Here is a 23,696-nt window from a genome sequence, read left to right as displayed (position 1 = left end):
AAAGCTTCTCCAACAACAAAGAAAAGACCAACATACACACAACCAAACAACCACCTACAGACACACTGCAGACTGGGAAAACTTGTTTACTATTTGTAAGTGTGTATACTAATATATAGCATGTATGTTATATTCTATATGTGTTTTTATACATTAACACAGTGTAGCCAACTACGAAGCTAACACCCTTATTTTGGAATTGTTTAAAGCCACTTATGCGCTTTGTGGGCTTTTCTATCTGGAATAATGGTGCTCATTAGTGGCTCAGGTATTTCCCAGGTGGGCCCTCTTATTCAGCATTCAAAGTGCCCATTTCAGAGTGCTTTAGTAAACATTAAGCTACACCGAAAAATAAAAGATTGCTTCTCAGAAGAAAAAAAGGCTGCTGCTTTTGAAATGCTTTTGGGCATGCTGCAAGATGTCTGAAGATTTCAGCTATGCTCTGAACCATCTCCAAAGATCTACTGTAAAGAAAAACACAAAAACGCCATGCATGGTGTTCTAAACCGAGCCCAAGAACAACAGCATAGAAGGTTCAACAAGACGACCTCGGTCTTTTCCAACTTCTATCACCGTCTCAAGGAGAGTAGGAACCAGTGCCTCCAGTAGATACGGAGCCACTTCCACAACAGCAATGAGCAATTTATGTGGAAGAAACACTTCTGATTTTTTAAACTCCTTTTAAATAGCATATTCCAATGCATAAGGTCACTGCCTTCTGCTAAAGCCTCCTTTGGAGCTTTGTTCCCAGGATACAACATCTACTCTACTCACACCCTCCTCTCCCGACTTCCCCGGTCATATTTCCTATCAGTACCTGCATCAGAAATTACTAGGCAAGTTTTGGACAGGTCAGATCATCTCTATTCCACATCCATCAATATATATTGGCTGCAAACATCCATTAACACCTCCTAGGAAGATTACCTACTTCAGAGCAATCTTGAAATGGCAGAGCTGCAGTCTTCATGACACTGCACTGGGAAAAGCAGCAAAACGAGACTACTGAGGACTAGCCCAAAGATAATGCCATGAATCCTCACCTTCCAGGCATGTCAAGATATTTGGCTCTATTCACAAGTATCAGCTGGTTTACTGAGACATTTTGCCCAAATCTCTGCAAGTTCTCAACAGCAAAATTCTGAGCGCGCAGTTCTGCAGATCCACCTCGTTTTTTAATTTCCTTCCATTTACTTCAGAGCAAAATGCCTCCCTAGGACCTTCCTTGTAACATTTTATGAAGATCCTGTTAAACTTGGGCATTTTTCACGTTTGCTCTCGTGACCCAGACATATTTATCATCCTACAGAAACCAAAGAGAGGAAAACTAATTTCTAAAAGGTGGCTTTTTAGAGACGTGACCTTTTTCCAATCTAGCAGCATTGGCTCTTCTATATCCATTCCCACAGTGCCTTCCAACCTCACTTGAAGCTAAGCATCTTCCAGCAATGAAGTAAGTGATACGAATAATGCATTCGTCAGATGTGGTTTACTTTTCCCTTTCTGAGGAAGAACTGCAGAGGCAGTAGAAGCGCCTTGCAGAGGGGAGAAAAGATTGTTTCTAGTCTATTTATATTAAATACAGCAAAGTTCAAAGCGAGCATCTCACATTCATTTCAGTGTTGTTAAACCTGCAAGGGTTGCATTGCCTTTTCTATTAAAACTACAGTACAGTGCTCGACTCTGCTTTTGTTCTTCCTTTAAAACACACAGACAAACAAGCAAGCTTATTTGAGGGAATTTTGCATATTGTGTAGGTCTGCAGTTCTGCTAAGAAAAGATGGAAATATGTCAAGGAGAACGTCAAAGGCTTGATGTCCCTTAAGAGCATTCATTTGCTTTTGGAATTCTCATCTGCAGAGAGCATCCGTTCCTAGCATGCTATTTTAGGACTGTTTTTAAGCCTTGCACAGGCATGTTCATCCCCTGATAACAGCGCAAGCCTCCAAAGAACTTACAAGCAGCTACTGGGAAAATCAGACCACCTTTTGACCTGGTTAGTAAGCGCTTGCAGTTCTCATTTCTGGGCAAGGAAAGCAGTAATGAGAACCGAGCAGAATTAAGGCAAGATCCTGTAGCCTTTCTTCAGCTGAAACAATTTACAGCTCCGCATTAAGGAAATCGTAGTCAAATAGCAAGCTTCCGTCAGGATCTGGACAGGGTCAGGAGCATTGGCTCCCCAGCGTACCATCAGCCAGCTGTGTTTTGTCTGTGCAGCGGTTGGAACAACAACCCCAATTGGTAGGCTATCTATCTGGAAACAAAACCATCCGGGGCAGATCTGAATTTCAAGTTCATAGGAAAAAACCCTTCAATTTTTAGAAACTTGTCATCTTTGTCTCACACGCCACCCAGCATCAGACTGGCTGCCAAATCCAAGGTCTGGACAGAGCTCCACAGCTCAAGCTGGGAAAATCCATTACCTCCTCCAGGAGGGCTTTCCTGCTCACCGCAATGAAGCGCACAGATCGCCTTAATTAGGGATTCCTCTTAATTGCAGGGAATCTCAGTAAGCACGCTGTCTCTTGTTGTGACACACCGCTGCTTACCATTCTAAGGACTTGACTTTTTGGTCTGACTTCTCTAAATGCAGGATAAAAGTTTAATTAACCATTTCCTGCACCCAGGAAGATCACAGAATCATAGAACAGCCTGGGTTGAAAAGGATCACAATGACCATCTAGTTTCAAGCCCTCTGCTACGTGCAGGGTCGCCATCTACTAGACCAAGCTGACCAAGATGCCCCTATAGGGCATGCTGGGATCCCCTTTGGCTTTGAAATGACACAGAATTCTGCAGGCAAAAAGCTTGGCCCCAGGAGAACCATGGCACTGAGGGACATGGTTATCAGGCATAGTGGCTATCCACAAAAGCGTTCTGAATCCCATGCAAACAGCGAGGCTCACAGCTGGCCGTGCATCAAGTTTTCATTCCCTTTCCAAAGACCTCAGAGCAAATTACACTACACCTAATTAAAAACCGGCTTTGCTTAGGGGAGCAACGAAAAGCTCAACCCTCGAACATGGATATTCCGCGCACTTCTGCACTTGCAAAGCTGGAGCAGCGGGCGCAGCGCGGCTCTTGGTTGCGGACCGGCCACTGGCTTTGGGGGCAACCGTCGGTGCGGGTGGGCGCTCCCCCTCCGCCCGCGGGGACGAGGCGGCGCTCGGAGGCGGAGCGCCCACCGCCCGGCGGGCAGCAGGCAGCGCTGGGGCCGCTCCTCCCCGCGATGCGGCACGGAGCGCAGCCCCTCGCAGGTCGGGACGGCACAAAGGGAGAACGAGAAGGCGTTAAAAGGCAGCCCGGAGGCGGCCCGAGCGCTGTTGGGTTTTCAAAGAATAATTAAAAAAAAAAAAAAGAATGAAAAGAAAGAAAAGAAAAAAAAAAAAAATCACAAAACAAAACGCACCACCGCTGCCACCCCAAAGCGCGGAGGAGCGGAGCTTTAAAGCTCGCTCTGCTGTCAGCCATTTTAAAAGCGTGAACGCAGGGGGAGCGCGGAGCAGCGCACCGCCGTGCGGCTCTCCCTCCCGCCCCGTCCGCGCGTTATGGCTGCGAGGGGGTTTTAAAAAGAAATTGAATAAATAAAAACCAAACCACCAAAAAACAACCAGTGAGACGGCTCCGGCGTGCGGCCGCGTCCCGGAGGCACCTCGCCCGAGCGGGGAGCCGGGCACGGCGCTGCCCCGGGGCTGCCGGCCCCCCCGCCGCTCCGTGCCCGCCGCCCTCACCTTGGCGTCCGGCGGCAGGATCAGCACCTGGCTGTTCTCCTCCTCCTTCTTGGCCGCCTCCTTCTGCGCCAACGCGGAGTTGAACGACACCTTCACCATGGCGGCTGCGGCACTGGGAGGCAGGCAGGAGGAAAAGGAGCGCGGCGCCGAGAGCTGCCTGCTGCCCCGACACCCCCGACCCGCGACTGCCGCCCCGGCCCTTCGTCAGGCGGCGGCGCAGGACGAGGAGCGGAGAGGCGGGGCGCGGGAGGAGCTCCGCCCTGCACGGCGCCGTGGGGGGGCCGAGCGGCGCTCCCGGCGGGGCGGCCTCGCCCACCGCAGCCCCGGGCTCCCACCCGGTCATCTGGGACCGAAAAAATGGCTGTGAGGGAGAACTACGTCAACCTGGTTCATCCCGTCGTCCTGAATGAAGTGTTTTCCCTGAAAGGGCCGTGGATAATGTAAGGAACTTTTATTTTCTCTGGTGAAGGTATAAAATCCACCAAGCTCGTGGTACGTGGTCCCAGGGTAAAGCTGCTGATCGCACAGCTTGCACTCCGCGCTGCACGTTGCCTCAGGTATTCCAGGAATTCAATCCAGCCGCCTTAAAATGCAGGAGAGGTTGACTGAATCGTTTGCAGATAATTTCACAGAAGCATAAAAAAGGTACGGCTGCACAGCGGATGAAACACAGAACCTGCCCTTGGCCCTTCCCAACCATATCTGACATGGCCCAGAGGTTTACTCAGCCTTAGCAGTAACTTTCATAAGAAATGTTCCTGCTTTCTCACAAAAACCATGCAGTCTTGTGGTAAGGCAATCCAAAACTACAGTATGCTCCTGTGGGTTGATGTTGATTTCTTTAGTAAGGAGGACTTTGTTGTCCCTCTCCCATACAGGGCAGCGCACTCGGTGACACCTCTGTTCCCATCTCCGTGGAGTTCTTACAGGCAGGTGTGTATTCAGCACAGCATTTAGCATGCAGACGTGGCAGTTCTGAGCTTTGCTTTGCTTTGTTCTTCATGACACCTTCGGATATTCCTCACAGGAGGATGGGCACGCGAAAAACAGGAGAGGGCTAAGGCTTGGCATTTCGTTATCTTTGTCAGAGGATATCTCATACCCCAGGCAGCACACGCTCTTATCTTTCAAGACCTCTGTCTGCTTGAATCGTGTGCGAATGTTGCCCTTCCACAAGTGAAGAACAACAGTGCCCTTATAGCATTGCTACTTTTGCCTTCCGATTAGCAAGGATTTAGGATATTTGGGGTTCTTTCTATTAGAGAAGAGAGTAAGAGGAAACCCTGTCTGCTTACTTCCAGGCTGCGCTTTGCTTCTATGTGTATTCAGGCAGCTGAATTGGTTGGATGGCTTCATTCCTCTGAAATGAAATCTTACCTCTTCTTCCTCCTTTTGCCCTTTATCTTCCCCCTCACCTCACCTTCGTACTCCCCTCCTTCCACCAGTGCCTGTGCTGCATGTGTGACCCATGCAATGAGCCAATTCAGTTCTCCAATCCAGCAGAAAATTGTCTGAGTTCTTCTGGGTTATTATTCTGTTGAGTTGGTGAGCTGTGTCAGTTCAGAGACATTTATGGGCCAGCATTAGAGTGAATGGTGAGACTGTGAGGCTGAGGGCAGCAAGGGAGGGGGAGCTGGGGAGGGCAGCCTCACCGCTTCTGCAGAGATAAAAGCATTAGAGATAAAAGTCTGAGTATCGGAGTTTTTATCAGAGATAAAAGTATTATGTCAGCCCATCGCATCTCTCAGAACCACAGCTTCGGTTTTTCTCAGGAAAGTACATGCATCTGTTTATATGCAGATGACTTTCTGGCTCTCTCTCATTTCTGCCCCTTCTCTCTCTAGACAAGGCTTCGGTTCCTCGACCTCCTGCTCCATCACTGATGGATCTCAGGACCCCCTGTGGGGCAGGTGACCTTCACTGTATACATCTGTGTGTTTGTGTCCTTAGGCAGAGGTTTTCTATTGTTTCAGCTGCCACTGCTAAGGAGCATTTAATTGATTTCTTGTTTACCCTCAGTGCAAAATGGCATCCGTCGGGACTGGGAGCTGCTTTCTCTTTCAGATACCTCTCTTACAAAGGCCATGCCACTTCAGAATCAGCCTACATGCCATCTCACATACAGAGATCATAACTTTCTGATGCCTGTACTAGACAATCTGTGGATGAAAATGTGTAAAACTGTGGGGGTTTTAAATAACAGTATTCTCAAAAGGCACTGTTTTGAGATGAGGAAAATTTTGTTTTTAAGGTTTCTCTTACAAAGTTCCATATGGTGTGTTGGTATTTTTTAATTGTTTCTTTCACTCCTTGTTTGTCATTAGCTGCATGACATTTTGATACAGTTATGTCTTCCCTCAACCACTCTTCCCAGCTTCACGTGTCTCATGTTTCTCTTCATATCTCTATTTACTTCTGTCCAGTTACATCTCTCAGTCTTATTTCTTAGGCAGAGCAGAGGAAGAGACAACCCAAAGGTGTTTCTGTGACAGATGCTCTTCAGCTTGCTGCCTTTGTCAGAAGATGGAATCCATCCACGCTTTGTCAGGGCTTTTCACACAACTCTTCCTGTCTGACCCATGCTGCCTTCCACCTCCCATTCTTCTTATCACAGCCCTGTCAGCTCCACTCGAGTTTCATCTGCCGTGTTCTTACCCAAACGTCCCCTCAAAAGCTTTTTATCACACTGCCCCTTTTGCAAGATCCCTGAATTCGTTCAGGGCTTGTACTATGAATACACTTTATCTTAGACGCATAAGCCTGATACACAGGTAAGATAAGTATTTTCCTTCTATAACCCTACTGACAAAATCCTCTAATGAAAATGCCACTTTTATCAGCAAAAAGAGGAACATATATATATATTTTTTTGTGCCACTGCTTGATGAATTGGTCCAGCCATTTTCCCCCAAATTGTTTGTTTTGGTTGGGACTGCAGACTATTGGTGTTCTCAAACATTTGGGGCCCAACCTCTACAGCAGACTCCCCAGCTCCACTGTGATACAAATCTTAGAAATAACTTACTTTTCACAATCTGCCTAAAATGCAGCCGCTACAACAAAGCATGAAATAAGCTTGACAAATCTATTTCAACTTGGCTTGTGCCTTCCGGCACCTCAGTCATCCCTGCTGTGAATAAAGCCAATTAGAGTGCACAAGTGGCACCACAGCAGTGAATTATGCCATAATCCAGCAAGCTGCTTTGCATGGCCGGCTTCTGCACCCACGTGGAATTCAGGGGTCCACCAAGACACAGCAGCTTGCCTGACTGGGTCTGTATTATGTCTGGTGGAAAATTACCATGTGCAACATGCAGCAGTTTACCTGAGCCTTCAGCACCCAGTTGCCTGCTCTTAATTTCAAAGGAAGAATTGCTTGCAACGTAACCCAGATCCGCCCTTGTTTGAAGTCAGTAGGACTCAGGCTTTTCTCTTAAAGCTTATCCTGTGCTCATATTCAATACAAATGTTTTTACTTCAACTCGAGCTGGATGTCATCCGTGAAGTGCCAGTCTGCAGGAAAGTAACCTTTATATTAATTTATTAACATTTTATTTGCTCATTAAGCATCAATGATTTGGACAGTACTGACAAAGACTCAAATTAAAGACTGTTGCTGCCCAAGGGATTTTATAATCTAAATCAGATACAGAAAAAAAAAATCTCAGGGAATCTAAGGACACAGAATAACTTGAAGGCTCGCTCTCTTTTCCCTTAAGGTTTTCTCCTTCTCTGTGTTCACAGAAATGAAAATTGTGTGCAAGCTCTTGTCCTCTAGTATCCTAGCAGCTGCAGTCCTTTCCTTTCCAGCCCAACAAATACTATTTTGTACATTAAACATGTGCTGCAAATGTCTTGATTTTTAGGATTTATTGAGCTGATATAACTGTTCCTTTCTACTTTCTCTGTTAGCACTCAAGAATGTACAGTCAGGTACAATTTACCCCAGGACACCTGTTTAGGGCAGTTAAAGATGAATTCCACTTGTCCCATCGCAATTTATCCAAACATGGAGTGTCATAGTGTCCAATTTCTGTTTGGGCCTCAGGGCTTTTTTGTACCTGCTGCTTGTCTCTCTTCCTGCTGCATCGTGTTCCAACTTCCTCACTTGCCCTTTCAGGCTGGCACATGGCCCTGTGCATATGAGGTGCTGGATCTCGTGGCTGTTCCTACAGACCATTACTGGTGCAAGCTTTCTTTGGCTCTGTGTCAAATACACACACATACAAGATCTGTCCTGTCCATCAAAGAGATGGTTTTACTGAAGTTACGTGTGTTTGTGGTCCAAAGAGAAACACATCTGTAGCGGCTGCATCACCAGATTTGTGAAGTTTCCCATACTTTGTGATTTCCAACCAGATCACTGGCATCTGACACATCTGTGCTTGATGCTCGGCTTCTCTCTCACTTGGAGTGAAGGCTGTCTGTGCAGAGAAGACAAAGTCAGGCCAGAAGCACTGGACAAGCTTGAGAAGTGGGTCCGTGTGAACTTTATGAGGTTCTAGAAGGCCAAATGCTGGCAGTGTATGTACAGACTGGGAGAAGAACTCATTGAGAGCTGCCCTGCTGAGGAGGACCTGGGGGTTCTGGTGGACAATAAGCTAGACACGAGCCAGCAGCATGCATTTGAATTGCATCAATGGAGGTGTGCCAGAAGGGAGAGGGAGGGGATTTTCCCTCTCTGCTCTATTCCTGTGAGGCCTCATCTGGAGTACTGCATCCTGAGGTTCCCCATACAGGAAGGCTGCAGAGCTGTTGAAGCAGGTCCGGAGGAGGGCCACAAAGATGGTCAGAGGACTGGAGCACTGCTATTATGAAGAAAGGTTGAGGAACTGAGCTACTTTAGCCTGCAGAAAAAGAAGGCTCCAGGGACACCTCATTGTGACCTCTCAGTACTTGAAGTGAGCTTATAAGGAGGGGGGGACCAATTTTTTATATGGTCTCATAGTTATAGGACAAAGGAGAATGGCTTTAAACTAAAAGGGGGGAGATTTAAAGTAGATGTTAAGGGAAAAGGTGGTGAGACACTGGAATGTCTCCATCCCTGGAGGCATTCAAGGCCAGGTTGTATGGAGCCCTGGGCAGCCTGAGCTGATGGGTGGCAGCCCTGCTCACATTAGGAGGGTGGAACTGGATGTGCTCTAAGGTCCCTTCCAACTCAGATCATTCTGTGATTTTATGACCTGCTTGATGGTGACTCGCCTGGAGGATGAGGGAAAGGCTGTTGATGTAGTCTACCTGGACTTCAGCAAAACCTTGACACTGTCTCCCATAGTATCATCCTGCAGAAGCTGGAAACCTGTGGCTTGGACAGGTACACTCTTGGCTGGGTAAAGAACTGGCTGGAGGGCCGGGCCCAGAGAGTGGTGGTAAGTGGAGTTAAATCCAGCTGGCGACCAGTCACGAGTGGTGTTCCCCAGGGGTCGGTGCTGGGATCTGTCCTCTTCAACATCTTTATTGATGACCTGGATGAGGGCACTGAGTGCACCCTCAGTCAGTTTGCAGATGACATCAAGTTGGCTGGAAGTGTGGATCTGCCTGGGAGTGGATAGACCCTACACAGGGAGCTGGACTGGCTGGATCACTGGGCTGAGGCCAATGGGATGAGGTTCAACAAGACCAAGAAGCACAGTGGCATCCTGGTTTGTATCGGAAACAGTACAGTCAGCAAGAGCAGGGAGGTGATTGTTCCCCTCTACTCAGCTCTGTGAGGCTGCACCTCCAGTACAGTGCTCAATTTTGGGCCCCTCACTAAAAGAAAGACATTGAGGCCTTGGAGCTTGTCAAGAGAAGGGCAGTGAAGCTGGTGAGGGATCTGGAGCACAAGTGTTATGGGGAGTGGTTAAAGGAGCTGGGATTGTTCAGTCTGGAGAAGAGGAGGCTCAGGAGAGACCTCATTGCTCTCTGTAACTGCCTGAAAGGAGGTTGTGTTGAGGTGAGAGTTGGGCTCTTCTCCCATGTAACCAGCAATAGGACAAGAGGTAATGGCCTTAAGTTGAGCCAGAGGAGGTTCAGGATGGACGTCAGGAAAAGCTTCTCCAAAAGAGCGGTTGGGTGCTGGAACGGGCTGCCCAGGGAGATGGTGGAGTCACCATCCCTGGAGATGGTGGAGTCATCAAGAAGCATTCAGATCTTAGAGGTCTTTTCCAACCTTAGTGATTCTATGATTCTGCGGTTACACTGTGAGGCCCCTTGCTGCTATGGTCTTCTCCAGTCCAATTCTCACCAAATGTATCAAAATTTCCTCTCTTCAGTTATTTATTATTATTATCATTATCATTATCATTATTTTCCTCTGAAGTTTTTGTTGTTTCTGTCAATTTTCAGAGTATTTCTATGCTTTGAATTTGGCCAAAAAGAAATGAACTAACCATTCCAGCCTGATGCTATAAGGTTATTTCTGCTTACTAACTGTTGTTTTTTAGGGTAAGCTTCTGCAGTGCTTCATGAGTTACACAACACAAAGGATGAAAGGCTGTATCATGTTTGAACAGGTTTCAGTGGGGCTGGCATACAACCCTGCTCACAGAACAGTGCGCTGTACATCCTGTGCTGAAGAGTTAATTTTCCTGCTAGCTGCTCTGCCACACCTAAGACAAACTTTCTCCCCAAGCAGCAGGAATCAGAGGCTGCACCCAGAGGTGACTGAAGCATCAGCTGGTACCCTCAGGTGAAGTTTCATGTTACACTGAATTTTGGAGACTCTATGTATATCTGCCACAGTGGCACCCCCATTGCTTCCTGTGAGTCAGTCTTTTTGTGGTCAGAGATAAACTGGATCCAAGAGAGAAATGTTTGCATTCTTTCCCGTCATTTCTGCCCCTGCCCTTGCTTGGTGTAAGAACTCGAGCTGGATCAGTGCCACGATCCCCAGGCTTACCCACAGGGAAGCAGCCAGAGCTGGCTGGTGGGGGAGGAAGGAAAGGAACAGTGAAAGGGCTCCTTGTAGGCAGCAGCCCTCACCAACTTGGCCTTGGATGTAAAATGAAACCTCACTCTCAATATCAGAACAACTGGCATGATCAGTCTGGTAATGAAGATGTTTAAGGGAGTTAAAATGGCCCGAATGCTGAGATCTCTGTGTTCATCACCTCTCTTTCTCTTTTCCTGACATTCAGAGCATCCTGGAGAACAGAAGAGCAGCAATACAAATCACCAGGGGCTGCAGGAGAATAGTGGAAGCAGAGGAGGGATCCACAACTTGTACCATGAAGTAATCAGAGCTATCCCTACTTGTTCTTTTGAGATAAAACACATTTTTAAATGCTTAGATTTTAATCATCTTTCTACTCAATATACAGGCTTGTAGAGGAGCCCACTCTGTTTTGTATTTTCTTTAAAGTATCCATAAGTTTAATAACATGAGAACTGACTTAATAAAAATAAGGAAAGGTTTCCCCAGGGATGCTGTGGCGTGAAGGAGCTTTCTGTCATGATATGGTCATTCCAGTAAAGCAGAGCAATATATGAGGGTTTCCCTCCTTTAACTTGTTGGCATTATAGAGGACAAACCTTATACTATTTGTTACAAATTCAGAATAAGAAAAAAGAAATGAAAAACAGAAGTTGAAATTGTGAGTTAATGAGAGCAAAATGTGGAGTGGGCTGCAGCATTCTGTTTGTTAAATGCTGTTGTCCCTGGGCCAAAGACAGTGAGGTATCTGGCAATCATTTATACCTGTTTTAAAAATTCCTTCAAGAAAATTTACCAAGAGACCACCTTCTTAATCATGACTAGATTTGTGGAAAGATGTTTACCCCTTAGAAAGTCTCATAGTTTGGCTTATTACAGAGACAAAAATCAAAAACATGCAATCTCTCACCAGTGTTTTTCTCTTTAGCATGATTTAAAGATATGGAGATAATAAACTTTATAATTTTGAGGCTGGTGTCATAGAATAATAGAATCACAGAATGGCCTGGGTTGAAAAGGACCACAGTGATCATCCAGTTCCAACCCCCTGCTATGTGCAGGGTCACCAACCAGCAGACCAGGCTGCCCAGAGCCACATCCAGCCTGGCCTTGAATGCCTGCAGGGATGGGGCATCCACAGCCTCCTTGGGCAACCTGTTCCAGTGCATCACCACCCTCTGTGTGAAAAACTTCCTCCTAATATCTAACCTAAACCTCCCCTGTCTCAGTTTAAAGCCATTCCCCCTTGTCCTGTCACAATCCACCCTCATAAACAGCCATTCCCCCTCCTGTTTGTATGCTCCCTTCAAGTATTGGAAGGCCACGGTGAGGTCTCTCCAGCTTTTCCAAGCTGGTAGATGGGGCAGTGTTCTGATTACAGCCCTGAAACCCTGAAGAAGATGGAGGAAGCTGAAGAAATATTTCCTAGTTTCTCAGGAAATCCCTGTGGTCTGTTGTTATGAACTTCTGTGTATCCAGCAAAACACAGCATTGGCCAGACGAGCACAGGCTAAAACAAGCTGTGGCGAGTTGACTGCCTATTTGTTCAGACACCACGCTAGGGAAATACATTATGCAAGAAAAATAAAAGTAATGGTTATTTTTCAAGGAAATGCCAAGTTTTAGAGAGAAAACAGTAGCCTCAGATTAAGAAGGATTCTCAACTCTCTCCTCTGGAGATAGACAAAAAAAACATCTATCTTCCTGCCTGTGACTTCATTCTGTAGTTACTGAAGTAAAGAGAAATATTCCCATTAACTGAAGTTGTACAATTATGAGTCTTGACTGCCTTAGAGATAAGCCATCAATCTTCTCTCTGCTGAACAAAGGAGTTTACAATCCTTTTTCAAGATTATTAAAGTTTATGTACCAGGATATATTGGCCATTTCTGGAAGCAACAGAGAAGAATACAAAGGGTTTGGGGCAAAACGTATCACTCAAATGATTTGACAAGAACCCCTCATCAGTCAAAGGGATGGGCCAATGATTTTACACATGTACCTTGCCAGCAATGCAATTAGTTTTCTTTCAGTCTTAATAATTCATAGCACAAAAAAAAAAATCCTAAATAATACCACTCCTTCTAAATGGAAACCATTTTAAAAACAGGTTAAAAATATAGAAATTTATTAGAAGTAAATTCCTTATATAGACTGTATGTGGAAATATAAAATTTATATGGTCCTCTGCAGTCAAACCTGAGGATACTTATATATCGAATATCTGTACCAGCTTGCAGCTTGTCACAAAAGCAAGACCTTAAGATGAAAACAGTGGATCATTTCTGCTGCCTTCTCTCCAGTAAGACTGCCATTTGCTTTCAATAAAAGACTGCCTGAGTAAGACAATAGAAGCAGGTCCCATATTTGAAAAACAAGAGCAAACACAACTAAACAGGAACCAGGAATAAAGGAGAAGGAGCCAAAAAACCAAAACAAACAACAACAACAAAAAATAACAGAATAAGAAGAGCAAGGGAAATAAACAGTTTAATGAGACTGGGAGTGTGGAGATTAAGTCACTTTTCATGCTAGTTTCAAAGTCAAATTAAGAAGAAAACTAACTTTTATTACAAATAAATACATATATATGGATAGATGTGATTTGGCATACCATGCTTTCCTCAGTACACAGGGGTTATCAGCCTTGTCTGGGTTTAGAAGACCTAGAGAGATGCTCCTCAGTGGGAAGCACTTGAATAAATCACATTATCATATTTACTAGACTGTGTTTTCTCCTCTGTTTTGTCTTACAGGCTGAGTCTGTGTGCCTTACACTTAGCTTCACAGTACCTCTGCTCTAAAGCAGTAACTTCTGAAGAGCTTCCATTTATTGCTGGAGTTGCAGGGAATATTCATGGCATGAGTTGGCAGAATTTTGATTCTGGTAAATATTTAGGAACACAGAAGGAATTAAAAAAAAAGGCTACAGAGCCTTTTCCTTTTGTTTATCAGAGCTGCAGTCACAAGTACTTTTCTAAGTGTATACTGAATCAAAAATGCTTTGAGGATACACATCAACACCTTCCAAGACAGCAGTGCCCATTCATTCTCCCTCTTGGTCCTTTTAGAAGGACCACCACAAACGTCCTGGTTTGTGTCCTTTTGCCTGCCAGCTGCATCTCTCCTTTGGAAAGTGATGGGTCATTTTGGAAAGTGCTCTCTGCTCCCCACGTTGAAGTAACCCCATTTTTTCCTCTCTGGCTGAGATGAGAGCTGGCTGGGGAGAGGGAAACAGACCTTTGCAGAAGTGCAGTGTCAGTCAAAGAAGCAGGAAGTGTCACTAAATTCCCACCTGGGCCTGCATTTGTTCTGTCTTGTTCTATCCAAATTCTTGCTTGGCACCCATTAACTTGATTCTGAGTGGCTCTGTGGTAAATGAAGCACTTTGCATTTCCAGCTTGGGACACTGGCAGAAAATACACAGGTTTCTACTTAGGAAAACATTAACCTTGAACAGGAAGGAAGGACATCCCAAGCAGTGCTTTCACAATATTCTCAGGCAGAGAACACCACCTAGTTTCATCCCCCAGCAAGATGGAAAAAGGTGGAAGCCAGCCTTGACTCATGGGATCCCTTTCAGCCTCCAACAATTCAGCCTTGATGGACTTTTCCATCCCACTGCTCTTGGGACACCACAGTGGCAACCACATGTTTGTTGTACACTTAATCTGAGTAAGGGAAAAACTGCTCACAGTGGGGAGAGCTTGTGAACCAAAGGTGAGGTGTTAATGTCTGCACAGCACATACAAAGCATACAGACTTTTGGACTGTCCAGGACAGATCACCTTGAAGCAATTTCATCAAGTAAATCAGCTTCCCTTGAAATATCCCAGAGAAAACAGCAGTCGTTCTGCAGGGAAACTGAAATACATATCATAGATGGAGAGTGGTAACAAGGTAAAAGCTGAAAGAAACTGTGATTTGTAGGTGAGTATTAGGGACAGGAAGGATGTGACTGTAGAAAGGTGTTGTAGGTGAACTGATAATAGGAAGGAAATTCTTGTATTTTTAGTAGAACGAGTTGCTTTATAAAAAGGAGAGTTTTAACTGCCCAGGGAGTTATTTTACAACTGTGATATCAATATCAATATCAATAAAATTATAGCATCCAGAGTGGCTCTGTAGTAGTAAACAGAAATGAGGGAAAAAGAGTGATTCTGGAATAAGAGCACAAGTGTCAATCCACAGAATGCACCTTAGTCCCATGATTGCCAGGAATTCCCATTACCTGGATCCGAATGCTAAGGGAATGTTTTTGCTGAACCTACCTGCAATCTTTAGTCAAACAGGCAATAGGTGGGGTGCTGTGGGCTTCGTGATGTGTTCCTCCTCTATTATCCTTTGTTATCCTCCCCAGCATTGTCGTCCTCTGTCTGCCCAGATGGAGACCTGGTGGAACACCTGTAGGTCCTTTTTTTGCCTACGCCTGAATTTCCTTGCAGTGGAAATTAGGATGCAGGAAGAGGAAATACCGTACATCAGAGCCTAATCCCAGTATGCAGCTACCATGTGGCTGGGGTTGATTTGGGGACTGAAAAGTCTCTGTTTCCCAACATTAGGAATACTCAGAAGGTACAAGTTCCTTGATAACAGCTTTCAGTAATTAGAGATTAAACTGTGTTTCTTACTGCCCTCCTCTGTAAAGCTGGAATAATACTTTACAGCAACTCAAGGGATTCTGATGACATCAGCTCTTCTCATGATCAAGTGAGTGTGCACTGTGAGAATGCCACCTGATTGTGAGTGGCTTCAAAATCGTCAGCAAAAGGTTGTATTGATACAGATGTTCTGTATACCTAATTGTGAAAGGGCACCTATTGCAATTTAGAGGACAAAGGAAGCCAGCGGAAAATACATAGGTAAGTGTCTGTCTGAGACTTCTGTTAATTAAAGCATGTAATTTATTACAACAAAACAAATCATACTGAACTGAATCAAGACTATTTGTCCATGGTAATCATAAGTATATATTTGTAGTATTGCATCATTTGTGTAATATCCATAGATGAACAAACAGTTTGGAAGAAAACGAACCCATCCAAAGTGAGTTCTTTTTGTGGGCAATGAGGACCCTAGTTTCAGCCAGGACCAGCCTAAAGGGTTTGACACATAAAAAATAGCAATAAGGAAAAGGAATGAAAAGTAATTGAGAACAAAACAGCAGGTTTCAACATGTCTATAACTGCTGACTAATGTACATTTATGACTAAGAAAAAGAATGTATTCACTTCTGAATTAGTCAAGTTTTGCACTTTTTAAACAGTATTATTTTATTGTTAGTCTTTCTCCACATGCTCTTCTCAGAAGCAGAATAAACAATGATAAAAACATGCCCTGGAATGTTTTCATTAAAAAAAAAAAGAAAAAAAAAAGAAAGAAGAAAAGCATCTTATGATAGGGTTTGAGTTTTAATATACAATGCATTCTGAGCTAATCCTCTCTCACACAGGATGAGAAGTGACAGGCTTTTCAATCTGTGAAAGCTGAGTTTGGGCATTTCTTTCTGGATCTGCGTTGCCTCTGCGACACTTACTGACGTCATTGCTACTTAGGGGAGCATAAGGAGCCTACCTTGGTGTAAGGGTTAGGTTTGGGAATGGGAGATGCTGACAGCTGGGACTCAAAAGCAAAGGAGGAACTGATGCTAAAACTGTCTTTAAATGAACAAAATGGATAAGCAAGGATTGCAGATAATTACGCAGACTTTAACGGAGTTTCTTTATGAACTGTAAAACTCACAAATTCAGAAGACATGTCCATGTTAGCAATTGCGTGACAATAAGGCTAAGACCATAATAGAAATCACATGTGATCCCACTGTGGTCCACGTTCATTCTATTGCATCGTTTTCTCTCCCAAAACAGGGTGCCTCCCAGATGCTCACTGCAAATGGTCTCTGACTGATTTCGACGTAGGACCCAGAAACTCTGTGGGAAAAAGCTGTGTGCCAACCTGGGTTGAGCATCAGAAGATCCTACGTAAGGGACCCTTTTTGCTGTGTAATTGGCTGGATGCTCCTATTCCATTTGCAAAGGTCATCTGTTGTTTATTTCATCCGTACAGGAGGGATGGTGCATTTGTCTGCTAACGTAAATAAATATGCTGAAGTCAACAGATTATCTCATAATAACGAAGTTACAATGCTGTTCTGTTCTATTATGCATGTAGAACAGTGTGATTAATTATTGCAACATCAGGCTCTGCATTCTCATATGTATTTCCTCTGTGAAGCCACAGACCTCTGAACCCTTGAGAAGATCTGGCAGCTATTTATATGCATAGAGTTCCTTGCATACTTAAGGGTTTGTCATATTGTGGCTGAGAAAAAAAGAGAATAAAAGCCACCAGGCACATACAAATCTTCAGTTTGTTTCTTCCAGCAATTGAAATGTTTATTATATTTCTATTAGTACTTCACTCAGTTCTGATTCAGAAAGTCAGTCCTATGTCAAACAGTTTTGGGAAGGTGAGACCCTAAACACAGGATGAGAGGTGTTTGGGTTGTTCTGTTGCAAGTAGCAAGAAGACCATCAAAAGTTTAAAGCTAGCACAGTTTTACTGTTGTTTTTTGTTTGTTTGCTTGCTTGTTTTCCCCCCAAATTTTTAATTCATCCACTGGCATAGATTCTTTTATAGTTTTAGTGGTGGACGTACCAAACATCCAATGGCCTGCTAACACCTAAATAATGTTCAAAAACAGTGAAATGCTCCTGGTTCAAGTCCCAGCGATAAGTTTATCTTCATTAAAATGTTCTAAAAGCTGAGTTCTCTGTCCACAGTTATCAGCTCTCTCTTCCTGGTCACCCAGAATCTGGTTTTGGATCATGGAACTGCAGCAAAGAAAGCAAAGCAAGAGAGGGGACAAGGTAGGAAGAGAAAATGTATTTTTAAAATTTATTTTTTATTATCATAGGTAAATAATTATTTCCATGTGCCACACAACAAATGAAACTCCGTTTCCAACTTATTTTCATCTCACAGTGAGATCCACTGGTGATGTGTCTCAGACTGAGGCTTTTCATGAGGTTGGGGAGCATAGTTCATATTGCTTTCCTATGTAGACTCTTTCATGACTAACATGGCTTGGTTGGATGCTGTAAAATTCCTTCTGTGTAAAGCTTAGCCTTTCCCTCTGCTATATTCAGCTGCCTGTTTTCATGAAACATGTGGGTACCCAGCACCTTTGAAGCTACTAGCCTTAAGTGAAAGTGGGATGAATATGGCCAGGAGTTATTTGCAAAGCATAGACAGACACAAGAGCACACATACACTCAGAGCATGACTGCATCACTGTAATTTCCATAGAAGCTAAAAATAAATAAATACAAAAGTATGATTTTACAGTGTCTTCATTAATTGTAAAAGTTCAGCTGGGCTCATTAACCGCATTTTAATGCTAAGCATATCTGAAAACTCATGCTGCAGGCCTGAGGCAGCCGCGTTCTCAGAAAGCAGACACTGAGTGCAGCCACAACAAATCGTGTTTCAGGCTGTTTGCATCTCCTTCTGCACAGCCAGACCCTGAAATGGGGTGCAAAGGCCATGCATGCTGTGGTATAGCTGCAGCAGTGAGAAAAATGAAACCACAACCCCAGATAAAAATATGAAAGCTCCTCTGCACTGCCAGAGGCTTCAGCCTTCCTTCACCCTCACCGTGAGACTCAGGACACCTCCTCTTCAGAAATTCCTCTTTGCATTATTAGAACATGTGCACTTCCCAAATTCTGGCAGAAAGTGCACGCCGCCCCTTTTCAAGTCTTGACTGCTGAGAAATACATAAGTTGAACAGTTCTGTGAGGAATAATTTAGAGTCTGGAGCTCCTGTGGCTTCACTATATGCTCAGCAACAGCTCAGCAACAGATGCTGTTGGTGGGAACCCAGCACGTATATCACACAGAGGAATTCTCCCTGAGGCAAATGGACTTCAGCACAAAAGATGTTGGCACACTGGTTGTAGTTCACATGAAGACTGAAGGAAGGCTTCCTTTTCTCCCCTAGATCTTCTAAGGGATCGTGGTGGGTCTCCATGGCTCTGACTGGATCCTGCTGCGGGTCTCAATAGCCACATTGTTTGGGTGTCCCATATTCAGGGTCAGGGCTGACTGTTTTTCTGTCAGAGGAATGTGGACAGCATTGCAGATTGCAGTCAGTCAGACTGAAGTGTGCTGCTCCCCAGGGTTGAAAGATCTCTCCTTTCTTCCTGCTCACCAGCCCACTGAAATCATTTTGGTTTGGGGAACAGGGAAGGGCCGGGCCCCTGGCGTGTGAAACAGACCTGGGAATCTCTGGATTTCTAAGTGGCAGCAAAAAGAGGTTGGGCCTGTTATGGGAGCTGCTTATAAAAACTGTGACCTGACAGTGAGCAAAATGTCAGCTCCTCTTAACAATGGAATCACTAGACTGCTGTTGAAACAGAGGAAGTTCTCAAGCAGGCATTCTGTCATTTAAGTGACATTCTTTCCTACTGAATGCAAGCCTCTGCACAGCATTTCCTACTATTGTTGCCTAGCATCTGGATTACTGCAGCTCCCTTCAGGGGGCTGGCATTACAAATTCTCCAAAAGCTTCAAGCACATAATTAGATTGCTCCCTTAGCAAGCAGAATTTCCCAGAGGGGAAGCACCACTGGCCTGTAACTTGTCTGAGCTGCCATCAAGAGTTGAGAACAAAGCTGGTTCTTGAAGCTGCAGGGATCTTGCAAATTCATTTGGCCCATAATCGGTAGTCTTAAAAGTTTGGTGGGGCTCTGACACAGATTGTGCTTCGGATAGCAAAGTCCAAGAGGATCTGAGCCAACCCAAAGACTCTGTGTTGCCAAAAGCCTCCAATCCTGCTCCCAGCTGTACCTTCTGTCCCTTCCAAAGTGTTGGCCCACTTCAGTGCCTTCCGACCATGCCAAGTGCCTGGGCAAGCCCCCTCAGCTCCTGCACAGAGGAGCCCAGCACACCACTCACCTTTCCAGCAGCTTCGTTTCCTGATGGAGTGAGATGACAAACTGGCCCACTCATAAAGTGCAGGATAAATGCTTGAGATGCTGCAGGGGAAGCATTAATGACATGCGGCTCTGGGGGAAGAAATGCAAGGGAAAAAAGGATAAACAACCCCCTGTCAGCAGCAGCGAGCTGTTAAATTGTGTTCAGCATCACATGAACCCCCACCCTTGGGCCTTGTCCATTGCCAAGCCTTTTTTTTTCCTTTTTTTTTGGTATTGCAAAACCCTACGGTGGGTGATATTTCATCTATTTTGGGATAAATAGATGAATAGATAAATAGATGTTTAATCTATTCTAATCTGTTGCGCAGATCAAACAGATTTATTTTACAGGAGGTACGGATGATGGCAACTCACTGGGCAGATAACAGCCCAAACTGTACTCTAGGGTACGATTCCAACACAGCACAAGCTGCTGTAAATTTGAGCTGCTGCCTGATTCCCCTCTCTCCTCACATGCGTTTTTTTTTTTCCTGCACATTTTGGCCTCGTGTTTTATATGACAGTGGTGCCAGAAAAACCAGAAGATGAACCAAGCACATGGAGCTGATCTGGCTAGAAATCTAACATGTGAGAAAGTGCCTTATTTTCTCAGGAATCTGTTTTCTGAATTGGACCACTGCACAAGTCCACCTCCTGCAAGAGAAATGACGTGTCTGATGATGCAGACAAAGGGGAGAACATACTTTGCCTTTTTAACTACCTCCCCTTTGCTTCTAGCCTTTTACCATGCATGTTAGATATGCTTTTATGCTTAGGCACTGGAAGCAAAAAGGGAAAATCATGATGGGACTCAGGCTGGATATCTTATGTGTAGGTAGGTTTTCAAGGATTGTGATTCATGGGCTTGATTTAGACATCCATCTACTCCTCCAGGAGCAGGAAATTAGGCAGTGGTGCATTCTTTTCCTAGCAATAAAGTCTTCTGAATAAGGGATAGCAGCATCTGTTGAAACCAGCCAGTAAATGAGAAGGCAAAGATAGGAGCTGGGATCCTTCCTCTTCCCAGATTTAGACTTCTGCGTATGCGACACTGGAATATATTTTGAGCTCTCCTTCCATTCATTCACTTCTAGATTTAGGTAACTAGCTCTTGCCCTGCAGAACAAATGTGTGTCTTGCTGAAATGCAGCCTCTGAGGAGGAAGTATTTTTTTTAATCTATTACATAAATATGTACTGATTTCATATCCTCCCAAGAAAAAAAATTGGAGGTTCTATCTAGGTCCTCCTCAGAGGGATGATATTCAGTGCTGCAGCTCCCTGCTTCTCAAAGGAGAGCTCTGAATGGAGCTAGGGGACCATGCTGGATGAAAAAGCACTGAAAAGTCACTAAGCAAGCAAGATCCTAGCAATAAAGACAATCCAACCCAGTATCTTAATTATAGAGGTGCTTCCCTGACAGATGGAGGACTTGGGCGCCAGTCCTTGATTCCAGCATAGATTACCCTTTGTTATCTGGGGACTCCTTGAAGCAAAATACATAAGCAAATCCTGGGGCATGGCTATGGGGAAGGTATTAATCCTCCTTACTCTTAACTTCATCTGATTTTTCGAAACACAAGACATTTGTACATTAATAACACACTGTAAATGCCAACAGCTTCCAGCAGGAGATAGAATGAATGTTTTGTTATTATAGGAAAATAGATGCGTATTTTTACTGTAGTCATAACAAAGGAGGCTTCAAGCATTCCTCTACATGCCAGTTGGGTTGTTTTTCTCATTACAGATATTCATCTCCCTGAAGCCTGTAGTATCTTTTTGTATTCATACATGATGCATTCTGACAGCTTCTTTACAGTTAAAATTTGATATTTCAAGAAATCCGTTCACAGGCTGGCTTTGAATACAGCACATGAAGTTACTTGAGCTTCCGCATCACTTTCCATTTTATTTTCAGCAAACTTTGGTCTGCATATTCCTGTAAATGTGTGAAACTTCAAATTGGAAAGGACTTGCTTCAATTCTCTTGCTGTTAATCGAAGTTTGTAATTTCTCCAAAAGATAGAAGCAGGAAGGTTTGACTGAGGGCTAGTTTCCTTTGCTGCATACTGTTACCCCTGGAAAGTTAGTGCATGTCAGGTCATTGAAAGTGAACACGAGGTTGTTCTGTAAGGAGGGAGGATTGGCAGAGGTCAGAGTGCAACTAGGAACATTGCATGGCTTCTCCACCTCTGTTATTCAGATGTTGAAACAAACCACAGCGTTTTGCTGTGATAAAAACAAGCCTTGAGGTAATCAGGCACATGGAATTAAAGCAAATACTTGTATGAGGACTGCAACAGACAGGAAAATCACACGAAAATAAAGAATAGCAATAATAAAAAACAACCCCAATGTCTCTCTGCAGAAATGTAAAAGGCAGAATTAATTTTCAAAGCCTGAAGCCCTTTTCTAACTGCTTGTGTCTGAACAGAATTTCTACACCATGTCCTTGCATAAATAATTTCACAATTCTGAATCAGATCCTTTTCTGTATTATCAGGTTACTCTTTATAAAAGCACTTTTCCTGCATTATTTTTTCTCAACACCTAATTTTCAGTCCAGGAAGAGGAGCTGGGTGAGAAAGAGCATGATGGATTTAGGACAGTGTCTCAGGAGAGACCAGAATGGTTCTCTGTTGTGAGGCTGCAGCTTGATACCTGGATTGTGTGTTTTGCTAGGGAGAAGCAACTATTGTTGTGCAGAGATGATAGAATGAAAGACAAATGTGAATTGGCAAGAAAGGAGTTTAAGTGGTTCCCCAGTGAGCAAGAGGAAGGCTAGGAAGCTGTAGGGCTGGAAGATTCTACAGTGTGGTCCTTGCTTACCTTTTAGTTGCTTGGGGATTTGGAAGAATGCGTCATGGCCTGAGCTTATTTCCCATGAAACTACGGAGCAGAGAAGTGGCTGAGGCAGAAGGAGCAGTTGGTGCACACCCACTGTTCACCCTGACACTCCAGAGACATGCATCTGGTCTTGAGACTACAGTAGAAACACCACTGAGTTCTTCAGTTTACACATAGTCCATGACATTTCTTTTACTTTGCTTTCATCTGTACATAATAGAACAGTATAGTCAGTGCTGGCAGGGAGAGGACAGCATGTTGCCATCTGCAGCACTGACATCGTATCTAGATTGGTTTTGCAGGGACTTTGAGCTGCTGGGTGAATGTGGAAGGATCCTTTCTTGTGACAGTGGAGTGATCGTGTCAGACACAACCCAGTTAGTCCATGCAGCTGCTCGTAATCCTGCCTGCATGCATGCTGGATGCAATTCCAGTTTATGGGAATGGTCTGGAAGCAGAACAACTATAATGTATTTCACAGGACAAAATGCCAGCACTTGGAAGGCAGGGTATACAGAAGCACTCTGCAAAGAGCAGCACCTAGAATACACGTAACTTGTGCAGCCCTTGTAAAAACATTCTCCTGAGCATTCTGTCCTGCAAGACTGGAATATCCCAGATACTGTATATTCAGGCTACAATCTAGCGAACAGCTTAAATATGTGCTTACTTGTAAGCAACTAGTCCAAAGCCTAAAGCTAAACATAGAGACAGGCATGCTATTGAGCCGAGGGCAGAATGCTCAGCACTTCACAAGGTCAACCCTCATCAAAATTGAGCCTTCATTTCTTCAAGTACCATAATGCTTCAGGTGTCTGAGGCTTGAATTTGAAAATGAAGGTGGCTATTGAATTTTGAAATGAAGGTGTCTATTATTCCGGGGCGTATGACTCGGGCATTGAGCAACCTGAACAAAATCAGAGGCAAGGGATAAACAGAAGCACAAGGGGTGCTGTAGGGGAAAAAGCAAATGACTGAGCATGACGGTTGTCTGGGTTGAACTTCTTGCTATGCTGCTTGCAGACGCATATAACTCATTGCTACGCCGTCCTCTTCACTGCCAAGTTTATTGCCAGATGATCCAAGTGTGATGAAATGTAACTCATGAAGCACCTGGGGACAAGAATTATGTGAGATCCCAGTCTGGTCACCATCCGTCCTATTGCAATGAATACATTTTTTCAAGGTGGGTAGCTGGGAAGCTGAGGGATAAAGAAAGGAATTT

At 44.4% G+C, this 23,696-nt stretch overlaps 2 protein-coding genes across 3 annotated transcripts in view; one reads left to right on the top strand and one right to left on the bottom strand.

Annotated features, from left to right (window-relative positions):
• The window catches only part of ITM2B (integral membrane protein 2B), a 25,101-nt gene extending 21,252 nt beyond the window's left edge, over positions 1–3,849 (bottom strand). For both annotated transcript variants that reach the window (XM_052664614.1, XM_052664616.1), the window contains exon 1: positions 3,732–3,849. In XM_052664614.1, the coding sequence (XP_052520574.1) occupies positions 3,732–3,830 (99 nt within the window). In that variant the 5' untranslated portion in view covers positions 3,831–3,849. The remainder of the gene's footprint in view (positions 1–3,731) is intronic.
• LOC128071666 (uncharacterized) lies at positions 3,726–23,696 on the top strand. Its single transcript, XM_052664620.1, has 7 exons — positions 3,726–4,171; positions 4,610–4,664; positions 10,850–10,944; positions 13,407–13,531; positions 16,512–16,625; positions 17,427–17,513; positions 23,495–23,696. The coding sequence occupies exons 1-7, from the start codon at positions 4,089–4,091 to the stop codon at positions 23,560–23,562; spliced, it is 627 nt and encodes a 208-aa protein (XP_052520580.1). The 5' UTR covers positions 3,726–4,088; the 3' UTR covers positions 23,563–23,696.

Source organism: Tympanuchus pallidicinctus, unplaced genomic scaffold (genome assembly GCF_026119805.1).
Source record: "Tympanuchus pallidicinctus isolate F22 unplaced genomic scaffold, pur_lepc_1.0 scaffold6, whole genome shotgun sequence".
NCBI classification, from domain to species: Eukaryota; Metazoa; Chordata; class Aves; order Galliformes; family Phasianidae; genus Tympanuchus; species Tympanuchus pallidicinctus.
This window is presented reverse-complemented; position numbering and strand designations above follow the sequence as displayed.

What these genes read in the sequence shown, in the direction of transcription:
- LOC128071666 (XM_052664620.1), top strand. Translation starts at nt 4,089, where the DNA reads ATGGCTGTGAGGGAGAACTACGTCAACCTGGTTCATCCCGTCGTCCTG. An exon ending in CTGAAAGGGCCGTGGATAAT is followed by an intron (nt 4,172 to 4,609) that starts GTAAGGAACTTT and finishes TCTCCCATACAG; the next exon opens with GGCAGCGCACTCGGTGACAC. An exon ending in AAAGCAAGAGAGGGGACAAG is followed by an intron (nt 17,514 to 23,494) that starts GTAGGAAGAGAA and finishes TGCTGCTTGCAG; the next exon opens with ACGCATATAACTCATTGCTA.